This window comes from Mesoplodon mirus, assembly GCF_964341445.2.
Source record: "Mesoplodon mirus genome assembly, chromosome: 15".
In the NCBI taxonomy this organism is placed as follows: domain Eukaryota; kingdom Metazoa; phylum Chordata; class Mammalia; order Artiodactyla; family Ziphiidae; genus Mesoplodon; species Mesoplodon mirus.
The window spans coordinates 78760331-78775377 of record NC_138991.1 but is presented as its reverse complement, the minus strand read 5'-3'; the positions used below and the strand labels follow the sequence as shown (position 1 = coordinate 78775377).

Sequence of the window (15047 nt, the reverse complement as noted above, 5' to 3'; positions counted from 1 at the left end):
CGAGCAGGGGCTACTCTTCGTTGCGGTGCGCAAGCTTCTCATTGCGGTGGCTTCTCTTGTTGCAGAGCACAGGCGCTAGGCGTGCGGGCTTCAGTAGTTATGCCACATGGGTTCAGTAGTTGTGGCTCGCGGGCTCTAGAGCGCAGGCTCAGTAGTTGTGGTGCATGGGCTTGCGGCATGTGGGATCTTCCCGGACCAGGGCTCAAACCTGTGTCCCCTGCATTGGCAGGCGGATTCTTAACCACTGCACTGCCAGGGAAGTCCGCCACCTGTGCTTTCTTAGAAGCACTGCACTACTGATTATCCTTTATCTCATGTTGACTCAAAGAACTGGGACCATCCATCAACTTTTAAACTTTCTCAGGTTTCTCGCATGTTAAAATAAATAAAATAAAAATAAATACAAATGCCTCCTGTGATCCCACACTCCTACTGCTAAGGGAAGTTACTTTCCAGAGTAACTTCCTCCTTTCCAAAATGTTGTGTCAGTTTTCTTGTATCCCACTTTCTGCTCTTCAGTCCACTCTAATCTGGGTTCTATCCTATAAATAAACTGAAACGGCTGTTACTAAGGTAATCAATGGCCTTCATGTGATATTTAATGGACATTTTTCAATCTTTCTCTTACAAGGTCTCTCAGCAGCATTTAATAGTATTAACCTCTTATTCCTCCTGACAGCATTCTTTTCCTTTAATTTCGTCAGCCTTTTGAGTTTCCTCCTGTCTGGTCATTCCTTTATAGCCTTCTTCGTTGGCCCATCTTCCTTTTCAGCCATTACATTTTGGAGTTCATTATTTGAATAATTTCATCCATATTCATGACTTCAGTTATAGCTATAATTCTCAACCAGGGGCAATTCTGCCTCCCTTGGGGACATTGGCAATGTCTGGAGACATTTTTGGTTGTCACACCTGAGGGAAAAATGCTACTGGCATTGAGTGAATGTAAACCAAGGATTCTGCTAAGCAGCTTATGATGCACAGCACAGTCCCCTGCAATAAAGAATGTCAATACTGCTGAGGTTGGAAAATCCTGAGTTACATCAATGACTCCCAAATTTATTAACTACAGGAAAGTTTTCTTACCCCTCTGCCCTGAATCTAGAGTTATCTTGTCACATGTGATCAGGTCATTTTACTGTTGTAAATCATTCAGTGACTTTGTGGTGGACTTTACCATGGTTTGAACTGAGTTCCCCCAAAATTCATATAGCCCACAATGTGCTTATATCTAGATATAGGGTCTTTAGGAGGTAATTATGGTTAACTGAGGTCATAAGGGTGGGGCCCTAATCCAGTAGGACTGTGGCCTTATAAAAAGGAGAAGAGTTCACACTGTCTCTCCCCTTCCCTCTGACTCCCCCATTCTAACTCCACTGTCCCCCATCATGTAAAGACCCAGTGAGAAGGCAGCCATCTGCAAACCAGGAAGAGAGCCTTCACAAGAAGCAGACCATGCTGTACCCTGATCATGGACTTCCAGCATCCAGAACTGTGAGAAAACTAACTTCTGTTGTTTAAGCCGCCCAGTGTGCGGTATTTTGTTATGGCAGCCCAAGATGACTAACACAGTCTTATAAAAACTGAATCATTTAGGAGTGACCATCACCTACCAATTCTGCTTTACCTTATACCATGCTCCACCCCTACCACCCATCTCTGATGCCAACCATAGCAGCCCTTAGAGCTTTTCAGTTCCTTGAACATGTCTTATTCTCACCACATGGCCTTTTCACATGTTTATCACTATACCTAGGACATGTTTTGCTTAGTTAACACATCCTCATTCTTCAGAGTTTAGCTGGCAAAATTCGCTCCCTGGCAAAGCCCTTCCTGATTCTGATCCCACCTGACCTCTACGTACAGCTTCCTCTTCTGTGTCCTCAATACTCATTCATTTTCCTATAAAGAACTTTTTATAGTTTTTAATTATACATTTATTTTTGTGATTATTTTATTAATATTCACTCTAGACTTACAAACTCTCTGAGGACAGGAAATATATCTTGTTGCTCACCATCCACAGAAAATGCACAATGCTTGGCACATAATAAAAATTTATTGAATAAATGAAAGTTAAGTGAGCATCTGTAGAGAAATGCTGGCAAAACTAAGGAAGAGCACATGACACCAAAATGGGAGCCCCTAATTTAATGTGAAGACCAAGAGAGGAACTAACAAATAAAATTAATGAACACCTCAAAGAGTATTACCATTCATCTTTAGCATATAGCAGATTTTCAACATGTAAATGAATGAGGCAGCGAGTGGTAGAAGAAGAATGAGAAGTTGTGTTCAAAAGTGTAAAAAAGTAACTGCAATTCAATTTTCAGAGAAACCAATAATATGTTTTCAAGGAGATGTTTATGGTCAGAAATGTCAGATGTCTCACAGAGATCAAGTAGGATAAGAACTGAGAAAAGATCATTGGATTTATAGTCTATGTAAATTAGTGAAAATAAAAACATGTAGTTGAAGAATAAGTGAGAGGCAACAAGCCAGAAGCAGTGATGAAGGAGTATTCTTTCAAGATGTTTAGAGGCTAAGGGATAAGTAGAAAAGATAGCAGTAGCAAGGATACGAGGGTCAAGGGAAAATTTTTCTAGGAGAGGTGGAATGAAGAGTTTTTAAATTAAGAAGAAGATTGGTACAAAAAGATTGAAACAAAAAGAGAAAGAGAGAGAGAAAAAGATAGAAGAGAAAAGAACAAATGTTAGATAGAGTGAAGTACCAGAGAAAGTAAATGTGGATAGAATCAAAAGTGAGAGAAGTTTGGATTTAGAATATAGGAAGTGCATTTCATCTTTTGGGATGAATTAGGAAAAAAAGAACAGATAGAGATTCAAAACTTTTTTTTAATAAAAACAAAGGAAGTCGAGGCAAGATAGGTCAAATGGCCTCAGTTTCCGTGAAAATAGGAAGGAAAATCATCTGCTGGAAGATGCTGATAATTCTGGATCCAAATGGGGGCTGGAAAAAAAAGGTTGTTTGGAGAATGTTTAATGGATGATATTAAGAGTTTAAATAAATTTTATTTAGATACTTTTTTAAAGTACAGAAGTTGGGACGGTTCTATTTTGAAGTCTCTTGGTGAGAGGAAAAGATATTAGGGACACTGGTAGACTGAATAACGGTCCCAAAGATCTCCAGGACCTAATCTCTAGAACCTATGAATGTTACTTTATTTGGCAAAAGGAACTTTGCCAATATGACTGAGGATCTTGAGATCAGGAGATTATCTTGTATTTTGGTGGTGCCTAAATGTAATCGCAGGTGTCCTAAGAGGGAGACAGAAGGAGATTAAACCACAGAAGGGGAGAAGGCAAATGATGATTGTGCACAGATTAGAGTGATGTAGCCACAAATTGAGAAATGTGGGCAGCCACTAAAAGCTGGATGATTCTAGTCAAGGAATGGATTCTCCCCTGGAGCCCCCAAAACCAATTAGATCTGCTCTTAATTTCAGTCCTGTAAGAATCCTTTTGGACTTCTGACCTCCAGAACTGTAAGACAATGCATTTCTGGGGGTTTTTCTGTTATTTTTAACCCACTAAATTTGTAGTAATTTGTCACAACAGCAATGAGAATACAGGGAGTAAACCTAAAAATTCAAGGCAATAAATACATCTGTTTCTGAAGTAATTACCTGAACACACTGTAAAAGTTGGATATATTTTAGGTATGATTTCTCTACTAGCTCCATTCTTTGGGTATTGTTAATAATGCGATACTTTACCTAATATTCATTTTGATTTCTGGTCCTAGCCTTAAGGGTATTCATTCATAAAATGCCCATATATTTTAAGAGAGTAAAGAAGGCATTTCTAAACACCTTTTAATGAAAGTTTAATGAAACACCCTTTTTTTAACATCTTTATTGGAGTATAATTGCTTTACAATGTTGTGTTAATTTCCCTTGTATAACAAAGTGAATCAGCTATATGTATGCATATATCCCCATATCCCCTCCCTCTTGCATCTCCCTCCCACCCTCCCTATCCCACCCCTCTAGGTGGTCACAAAGCACGGAGCTGATCTCCCTGTGCTATGCGGCTGCTTCCCACTAGCTATCTCTTTTACACTTGGTAGTGTATATATGTCAATGCTATGCTCTCACTTTGTCCCAGCCTACCCTTCCCCCTCCCCTTGTCCTCAAGTCCATTCTCTATGCCTGCATCTTTATTCCTGTCCTGCCCCTAGGTTTATCAGAACCATTTTTTTTTTAGATTCCATATATATGTGTTAGCATATGGTATTTGTTTTTCTCTTTCTAAAATCTAATTGATGACTGGGATTTGTTTGTCATGGTCCTAGTAAAATGTCAGCAGTTCCTTACCTGAACAGAGTATAAACATTTTCACCAAGATGGGGACCAAAGCAGACTTGGTCCATATGTTTCCTGTCCACCATAGCCTTGAGATCTTAGATTAAAGGATGATGTCAGATTAGTTAATTGTGTTTTCACATAATTGCAGCTTGCATCTCTGGAGGTACCATAAAAATAAGAATTTCCAGGGCTTCCCTGGTGGTGCAGTGGTTGAGAGTCTGCCTGCCGATGCAGGGGACACGGGTTCGTGCCCCGGTCCAGGAAGATCCCACATGCCGTGGAGTGGCTGGGCCCGTGAGCCATGGCCGCTGAGCCTGCGCGTCCAGAGCCTCTGCTCCGCAACGGGAGAGACCACAACAGTGAGAGGCCCGCGTACAGCAACTCTGAACAGAATTCAGAGAGCAACTCCTACCTATTTCAAGCCTACCACTTATCTCTCACGGGAGAAATAACTAACTAGATATGGTTCCTTCCCCACAGCCTGCTCTGTCCATCAGCTGCCTTCATTCCCTGTTGAAAGGAACTTCCTGGCAGCTCATTGGCCCAAGAGTAAAGAAATTGTTGCTTAGCAACCAAGTCCTGACACCTACAGACCTAAAAAGAGGAAGCTTGTGGGCCAGCCGCCTAGTTCTACCTGCGTTACAGTAAGAAGGAGCTGCTGAGGAGAAAATGAAGCCCTTGTCCCTGCTAATAGAGATATTGATAATTCTTGGGATCACAATTAAACGTAAGTTTTTCTGTCCTTGTGGTTCTCTGTGAGGGGTTTTAGCGCTAAGGGTGGAAGCTGATTAGAAAATCATATGTAACTTCACAATATTCCTAATTAACACTACTTTTGGATAACTACTTTAAAATATTCAATTAGGATAAATAATAATGATACTCTCATTTAGGACAATACGTGGGAAGGATGTGTGTGTGTGTGTGTGTGTGAGAGAGAGAGAGAGAGAGAGAGAGAGAGAGAAGGAGTGGGATGTGGGAGATTGAGCAAATCTATGAGAAAAGGCTTACAGTAACTTTTATAGAGTAGGGATATTTGAGACAGGTTAAGTTTTGTTAAATCTAGAATATCATGAAGATCTAGTTCTAGAACTTTAAATGAAAAGTATAGAACTCAAAGAGTGGTAAAGTGCTTTCATTTATATTCTTATAGTCTCTTATAATCTTTCCACAATAGCAATTCTACTTTCAAACTTTCCATGATTCCTAACTAATTACTATCTTAATATGGAAATTATTTTCCAGTCTTGTTTCTCTGGCCATTTAATGAGTTAATTTTTACCCAATCCTCAGATAATTTGCTCATCATGATTTCAATTTAAGGAATATGTATTTGCATTTAACCCAGGAATGCAAGGTTGGTATAACATCTGAAAGTTAGTTAATGTAATGCACCACATCAATAGAACAAATGACAAAGACCACATGGTCATCTCAATTGATGCAGGAAGAGCACTTGACAAGTCAACTTCCCTTTTGTATAAAAACACTCAACAAACTAGGAATAGAAGGGAACTTGTTAATGTAATAAAGGGCATCCTCAAAAAACTGGCACCTAATATATTTAATGGTGAAAGACTGAATGCTTTCCCCATATGGTCCATCTAAGATCAGGAACAAGACAAGGATGTCTACTCTTGCCATTCCTATTCAACATTGTACTGGAGGTTCTAGCCAAGGCAATTAGATAAGAAAAAGAAATAAAGATTGGGAAGGGAGAAGTAAACCTATGTGTATTTACCAAAGACATGATCTTATACACAGAAAATCCTAAGGTATCCACTAAAAAACTATTAGAACTGATGAATGAGTTCAGCAGGGTTGCAGGATAAAATACTAACAGACAAAAATTGATTCTATTTCTATACCATCACAGTAAACAAACCAAAAATGAAATCAACAATTTCATTTACAATAGCATCGAAATAGATAAAGTGCTTAGAAATAAATTTAACAAAAAAGTGCAGAGCTTATACTCTGAAACTGCAAAAATTGTTGAAAGAAATTAAAGAAAACTTCAATAAATGAAAATACTTCCCATGTTCATGGATTGGAAAATTTAATATTGTTAAGATGGTAATACTCTCCAATTTGATCTACAGATTCAATATAATCCTTGTCAAAATCCCAGCTTACTTCTTTGTAGAAATTAATAAAACAATCTGAAAATTAATATGGAAATGAATGTTCTTCTTTAAAAAAAAGAATAAAGTTAGAGGACTCACACTTCTCAATTTCAAAACTTACTACAGAACTACAGTAATCAAGACAGTGTGGTACTGGCATGAGGATAGACATATAGATCAATAAAATGTCATTGAAAGTTCAGAAATAAATCCTCACATTTATTGTCAATAGATTTTTGGCAAGGATGCCAAAATATTGAGTTAATGGGAAAGGGGAATAATAATTCTTCAACATATGGTGAGGGCATCTGGAAAGCCACCTATCTCATACTAGTTGGACACCTACCAGATGCTGTATATAGAAACTAATTCAAAATGTGTCAAAGACCTAAATATAATAGCTAAATCTTTAAAACTCTTAGAAGAAAACATAGACAAATCTTTGTGATCCTAGATTAGGCAATGATTTCTTAGATATGCCACCAAAAGCACAAGCAAAAAAAAACAAACAAACTGGGGCTTCCCTGGTAGCGCAGTGGTTGGGAGTCCGCCTGCCGGTGCAGGGGACACAGGTTCGTGCCCCGGTTCGGGAGGGTCCCACGTGCCACGGAGCGGCTGGGCTCGTGAGCCATGGCCGCTGAGCCTGCGCATCCGGAGCCTGTGCTGCGCAGCGGGAGAGGCCACAGCAGTGAGAGGCCCACGTACAGAAAAAAAAAAAAAAAACCAAACTGGATGTCATCAAGATTAAGCACTTCTATGCTTCAAAGAACATCATCAAGAAACTGAAAAGAAAACCCACAGAATGGGAGAAAATGTTTGCAAATCATACATTCAATAAAGGTTTAGTATTCAGGATACATTAATAACTCTTAGAACTCATGAAAAAAATGACCAAAAACCCAATTTTTAAATGGGCAAAGGAATTGCATAGATGCTCTTCCATAGGAGATATACAAATGACCATCAAATGCATGAAAAGACATTCAACATCATTGGTCATTAAGAAAATGCAAATCAAAACCACAATGATATATTACATATTATCTATTAGGATGCCTATAATAAAAAACAAAAAAGGAAAATAACAAGATTTGACAATAATGCAGAGAAATAGGAACGTTCACACATTGCTAGTGGGAATGTAAAATGGTACTGCCACTGTGGAAAACAGTTTGGCAGTTCCTCAAAAAGTTAAATTTAGAATTACCATATGACCCATCAATTCCACCACTAGGAACACACCCAAGAGAAATGAAAGCATATGTCCACACTGAAAATTTGTATACAAAATGTTTATAAAAACATTATTTATTATATTTAAAAGGTGGAAACAACCTAAATAATGGATGAATCGATAAACAAATTGTGGTGTATACATACTATGGAATTCAACCATGAAAAGGAATGAAGTACTGGAACATACTACAAGTTGGATAAACCTCAAAAATGTTACAATATGTGAAAGAAGCCAGATACAAAAGGCTACATATTATATGATTTTTATTATATGAAATATATGTGAAATATATATGGCAAATCCATAGAGACAGAAAACAGATTAGTGGTTCCCAGTGAATGGGGGAAGAGATAATGGGGAGTTATTTAATGAATATAGAGTGAATTTCTGGGTTAAAGAAAAAGGGTTTTTTTGTTTGTTTTTTATTTATTTTTTTTGGCTGCGTTGGGTCTTCATTGCTGCGTGCGGGCTTTCTCTAGTTGTGGTGAGTGAAGGCTACTCTTCGTTGCCGTGCATGGGCTTCTCATTGCAATGGCTTCTCTTGTTGCAGAGCATGGGTTCTAGGTTCGCATGGGCTTCAGTAGTTGTGGTACTTGGGCTCAATAGTTGTGGCTTGCAGTAGTTGTTCCACGGCATGTGGGATCTTCCCGGACCAGGGATCCAACTCATGTTCCCCTGCATTGGCTGGGGGATTCTTAACCACTGCGTCACCAAGGAAGACCCAAGAAAAAATTCTGAAACTAAAACGAGATGGTGGTTGTGAATGCACTAACAGTCACTTAATTGTACACTTTAAAATGGTTACTTATATGTTATGAACTTCACCTCAATTTTTTAAATGGTACAGTGCTTTGGAAAGCAGCACTGAAGTTCCTCAAAAGATTAAACATAGAATTGCCATATGATCCAGAAATTACACCCTAGGTATATATCCAAGGGAACTGAAAACATTCCCATGCAAAAACTTGTACACAAATGGCAGCATTATTCATAGTAGCCAAAAAGTGGGAAAAAACTAATGTTCACCAGCTGATGAATAATAAATAAACTTTGTTATATCCATGCAATGGAATATTATTCAGCAAAAAAATAAATGAGGTACAATATGGATGATCATTGAAAATATTATGCTAAGCAAAAGAAACTAGACATAAAAGGCCACATATTGTGTGATTTCATAGAGATGAAGTGTCCAGCATAGGCAAGTCCACAGAGACAGAAAGTAGTTTGCTAGTTACCTAGAGCTGGGAGGTGTAGGGGATTTGAGGAGATTATGGCTAAGGGATTACTTTGGGGTAATGAAAATGTTCTAAAATTAAGGTGATGGTTGCACAAATCTCTGAATATCCTAAAAGCCATTGACTTATAGGGAGAAAAAAAATATTTATAAAGTTATGTGCCAGGAGTATGGGAAGAATATCTAAGACACAGTCCTTATCCTTGAGTAGCTTAGAGTCTAGAACAAAAAAACAAGTAAACGGGGAATAAATTGTAAAGTGTTGTAGATATTAAAATAGAGGTATTTATAAGATACTGTAGGGCACAAATCGGGGAAGCCAATTCTACTAGTGTGCGGAGCAGTCAGAGGGCTTCGTAAAAGAAAGGACATAAACTGAATCTTGAAAGATTAGTGAGTGTTCACTAGGCAGGCAAAAGAGAACGAGAACATTTCAGACCAGGTAAAGGGAACAAAGACACAGAGGAATAAAAGAGCATGGTCTATAAATAAGTATGTCAGTTTGCTATGGTTTGGGATATAAGATGGAACACAGCAATTGATGGGGGGAGAGGTAGGCGAAGACTGTGTGATAGGCTTTGAAGTTTGGGCTTGATCCTGTGACCAATGGGGAGTCATTTAAGGGTTTACTCATTGAAGAACATGAATAGAATTATGCTTTTTAAAAATGACTTTGGCAGTTGGGAGGTGGATGGATTCTAGCTGTACAACTCTGGTGACAATGTAAACAGTAGCAGACTACTGAATGGCCCAAACAAGGAACAATGAGGACTTAAACTATAGCAACAGCAGTGGGGACTGAGGAGTAGTTGGAAAACAAGACTAAAGAGAATAGTGTCATAAGAGTCCAGAGTGAGAGCGTACCATGAAGATGGCAACAGCCAATAGTGCCAAATGCCGGAGAGAGTAGGGAAAAGAGGTAAGAGCCAACAAGTGAGCACTGAATTTAATAGCTGGAGAATCCACATTGCCAAGACAGTTTTATCAGAGAAGCAGGGACAAAATTTGATTTCAGTTGGTGGGAGTGAACAGGAGGAGAGAAAGTAGAGACAGTAATGATGAGTACAGAGCTCTTCCTGGATTAGGACATGCTGCCAGGGTCAGATGCGTTTTCAACAGATCATTTACTGATTGCAGGTGTACAGGGACCCAAGGAAGTAGTTAGTTGGGGAGAAGACATTTGCTTTACAAGCTAGTACTAACACATCTAAGGTTCATACATAAAATCAGCCCTTAACCCCACTATTTTTTCTCTTCCTACTTCTCTACCCCTACTTCTCAAGGCAAAACAGGTCTGTCCTTTTTCACTCACATGTACCTTGCAAGCTTGCATATTGCCTTTTTATGCATTTTTTGTTTGATGCTCAATATACTTTGATTTCACCTCTGTAAAAATATTGAAAGAGGGATGATGCCATAACTATGTGATTTTCCCTGACTCTGCATTCACCTTGGGAAAGTTCTAAAATAGTTACCAACATTTTTCCCTTTTAGTAAATCCTCAGGAAAAAAGTAGTTGATGCTTATGGAAAGAATGAGCAATCTATCCCAAAATGTAGCTTACAAAATGGAAATAAAACTAATAGCATGTTTTTTCTGTATCCACCCTATCCATCCAGCTGCTGATTTAAGGTAGTATAAGGTATGTAACTGAGGCAGAAAAAAGACATTGCCAGAAGTTCCAGCTCTAGATTGTCCAGGATTCAAGGTTTCTCTATCCTGTGTCTCTTTTCAGGAGTAATTTCTCACTGTCATACAAATTCTGCAATTAGAAAAAAATAAAATAAAGTAAAATTAAAATACAAACTAAATAGAAAGTTCATAACAACTGATAGTCACCCACCCAGCAACCCTCTTCCTCAGTTGAAAAAGGCAAGTAGCTCATCTATCTCACACTAATCGGTGGTCAGAAAACAATTGCCTAGCAATCACATCTATATTCCTGGAGGGTCCAGAGAGAAGCCACATAAAGGCCAAGTCCTAGATGTGTTGCAGTTGATTCTGGGCCTAAGCAGTACAAGCAGGCAATGTCTTACCGCTTCAGAAATGTATTTCCATTACCAGTTCTATTTTGAATAACTTTTGAAATCCAAGAATTTTAAATTACCTTTGCTTCCTTTCAGTTTTGTTTGTTTTTTTAATAGAGTAGTTCTTTTTTTTTCAGTTAATTTTATTTATTTATTTTTTGGCTGCATTGGGTCTTCATTGTTGCGCGGGGGCTTTCTCTAGTTGCGGCAAGCAGGGGCTACTCTTCATTGTGGTGCATGGGCTTCTCATCGCGGTGGCTTCTCTTGTTGCAGAACATGGGCTCTAACCGCACAGGCTTCAGTAGTTGTGGCACACGGGTTCTAGAGCATAGGCTCAATAGTTGTGGTGCACGGGCTTTGTTGCTCTGCAGCATGTGGGATCTTCCCGGACCAGGGATCAAACCCATGTCCCCTGCATTGGCAGGCAGATTCTTAACCACTGCACCACCAGGGAAGTCCCTCAGTTCTTTATATTATGCCTCTAAACAGGGAAAGAATAAATTGCCAGTACCTGGAGCATCTTTCCTTGCAGAGAAGCAGGAGGGAGCAGGTGTGTCATGGTGGGACCATTGACTACTAGAGAGAAGTTTGATTTCTGTGTTATGTTAGGGATCAGTAAGGAAGCTCATTTCTCCTTTGTGAATTGTCCCGAAATATGTAAAGCTTTTCCTTGTATTCATATCCTAGATTCACCTGAAAGGTTTCTATATTAACCAATTACTGTTACTCTTTGGAATCATCCAGTAGGACAGCAGTCAGTGGGGAGAGGGCAGCCCTCAACCTGGAGATCTCTGGGAGAATAGACGCCCCTGCTGAACCCATGAATGCCCTTGCATCAGCTTTATTTCTGGTTGCTCAGTCAGCTTTGAGGAACTAACCTCTTCTGCCATGTCCTTTTGTCATACCAGAAATCACTCTTCCCAATTCTACTCCATTTTCTCCATGCAGAGACTCATAATCCACTTCTACTCCATTTTCTCTATGAAAAGACTCACATATCTCTCTTATCACATAACTACCCCAAGAATTCTTTCTGCCAGTAATAGCCCTCTACTTGCTCCTAACTGATTCTAAGATCTACTCCCCATCTATTGAGACTGCTTTCTTAAAGAACACCAATAGCCAATGATTACCAATCCAGTGGCTCTTACTGTTCTTACTACTTAACCTCTCAGCAGCATTTGACACTATATGCTTTCCCCTCTACCTGTGTAGACTCTTCTTAGGCTCTTTCACTGGCTTGTTTTCCTCAACCCTCCCTTTAAATGCTATGCCCAAAGTTCAGTGCTTAGCTCTCTTGCTCTTCATATTCTATGCTTCTGGTGCTCTCTCCCAAGCCCCACAGCTTCATTTACCTGTGTATTTACACCCTAGACCTTCCTCTGAATCTCCAGGCCTATGTATCAGCTGCATGATGGACATGAACAATGTATGGTCTGCGAACATCTTAAATTCAACATTTCTTCTCAGAGTTAGTTCCTCTCGGACTTCCCTGGCGGTCCAGTGGTTAAGACTCCGGGCTTCCACTGCAGGGGGCACAGGTTCGATCCCTAGCCGGGGAACTAAGATCCTGCATTCCCCAGAGCGCAGCCAAAAAAAAAGAAAAAGTTCCTCTCCTGTGTTTCTTCTCTTCTTAATGACATCAACATCCCTCCCAGCTCCCTTGGTTCTCAAGTGTAAAACCTCCAAATTATATGATCATACAGTTAATAATGCACTAATTATCATCTAATTCAATGTTTTTACAGATGATAGGAGTGGTGCCCAGAGTGGTGAAATTAATTCCCAAGGGTTATTTTGCAAGGCCAGTTCTGGAGCCACAATCTCCTAATCCTTTATGATTATTCATTCCTTTATTCCATCACCAAATCCTGTCAGTTCCACAGTGCTTCTCCCATCTATACATTTTCACCATCTCAATTTATAGTCTTATTTTTGTATTTTTTATTTATATTACTGCACTTCTAACTTTCCCCTCTCTTATTCATAATACAGTACTGCGGGAAATAATATTCCTAAACCCCAGATTTGATCATGATTTTCCCTGTTTCAAGCACCTACTTTATACAGAATAAAGTTCCAACATCTTGTCCAACAGTCAAAATCCTATGCAGTTAGATCCGAACTTCCTTTATTTCAATCAATTCAAACTATGAGCTACTCAGTATACCTCTCTCACTTCCACATCTTTCTCAGTCTGTTCTACAGACGGACGGTCTGCAAGAATGGACTGTCATTCCATCTTCTTCCCCATCACCACCATAGATCCACAGCATAACATCCTACTAATCTTTTAAAGTCCCTTTCAAGTTCTACTCCTCCAAAAACAGCTTTCCCAAGCCCTTTCTCATAGCACATTGTGCCTTTACTTTCTTATGCATCACAGTTTCCCAACTGAGTTAGTTTTTAACCCTTCTCACTATATTGTCAACTACCTGAATGCAGAGATTGTGTTTTACTTACCTTTAGTATTTCCTATAGCACCTTGCAGAACTTGGCACATAATAGATGCTCAGTTAACACTTGTAAAATAGAATAACTAACATCTGTGTAATACTTTGAAATTTGTAAAATACATTCCCAAAACCTGTGGAGTAAGTCATGTAAGTATTTTTATTATTCTAAATTTACACATTTTCAAAACTCTGAAATACAGAGTTTAGTAAAACCTGAATCCTCTAATAGGAACCAAGTTTTGTTTTTTGGTTTTTACTCCCTATCACCTGTTTGCTATGCTAAGTCTGTATTCTTCAAAGTAGACTTCTGAGAGTATTTGCCTTATTATCATATTTACTTGCCTCAGGCTATTTCTACATACTACCAAACAGCCAGATGAGAAATAAAAATGCAATCAATCTTCTAAATGTTTTAAAATGTAGTATACATATGTTTGTTTCTGTATAGAACAAACAGCTAGGTGATTGATTTGCATTATTTACTTTTCAACCAGTTGTTTCGGCAGTGTGATGATTATATAAACTCCAACAGTGGCATTTTCTCAGTTTTTTGTTGACTTTGTAATTTTACTGCCATCTGCAATTTTTTTTACAGTAGCCATCTAATTTTATTTATATAGTTTATTGCCAATGAGATATGGTAGGCAAGAAAAACTGGTTTCTTTTAAGTCTTCTTTAAGCCTGCCCCACAGACTTGGAGCCAAGGTTACATGGGATTGAAGAAATATTCCCAGATTGGAAAAAGTACTGTAATGTATACCCTGCAGCTTCCCTCATAGAAGAGTTAAAAACAAAAAAAAAAACCAACTCATCAGCTCTGAAAAACAAGTGCCTTTGATGAAAAAGGAATTAGGAACACCTAAAAGACAAGAGATAGAAATGGATTGAAAGAAGAAACTTTTGCCCAAAAATGTACAAAAGAGAATATGGCTAGAAAAAAACGTACAAGTGGGTTCAGGAAAAAGGGAAGGAGCCCCAGGGCAAAAAGAAAGGGTTGTTGGTTGAAAACAACATTAGGAGCAGCCTAGCAGTTCTGACCCCTACTCCCCTCATCACTACATGGCACTACCACCAGATACAAAGGGAAAGTCAGCACTTTGATTTCTGGTAACAAAAGGCTAGGTGACTAGGTTATTTGGACCAACCTTCCCACTGAAAACATATGACACAAAAATATACAAAAGTCTTAAATTTATCAAAGAGTTGAGAAGTTAGTAAAGGACTACCAACAAAAAAATCTATGGAATTGCTGGAATGCAGAGAAGTAAACACAGAGCACCTGAGCAGGGCCTGGACTTGCCTTACCCTGGTCCCAGCCCTGTACCTGAATATCAAAACAGCTTTTGCCCTGAACCAGATAAACTTGGGCTTTGGTTTTAGTGGCCTCGCAAAGCAAGAAGGACGGAACTGTAGTCCTCAAGACCTGTTAAAGGTGAGGCATCTAATAAGAAACTTTTTCAACATTAACCAAAGTCCATAAAGTGCTATACTCATAGGATAAGGGCAGACCAGAAGTAAATACACCCCTTCCAAAGTCCAGGGATCTGCAGACAACTTGACACTTAGCAGAGCAGGGAGAAAAGGAAAAGGAAAAATTACATGTCTGAGAAGTTATGGTCTCAGGCCAGCCCTCCTGT

At 39.0% G+C, this 15047-nt stretch overlaps 1 protein-coding gene across 1 annotated transcript in view; it reads left to right on the top strand.

Moving 5' to 3' along the window:
• Window positions 1-4996: 4996 nt before the first annotated feature.
• The window catches only part of SEL1L2 (SEL1L2 adaptor subunit of SYVN1 ubiquitin ligase), a gene marked incomplete at both ends in the record, with an annotated part of 93260 nt that continues 83209 nt past the window's right edge, over window positions 4997-15047 (top strand). Inside the window, one exon of the mRNA XM_082644550.1 lies at window positions 4997-5054. Within this exon, the coding sequence (XP_082500676.1) occupies window positions 4997-5054 (58 nt within the window). The remainder of the gene's footprint in view (window positions 5055-15047) is intronic.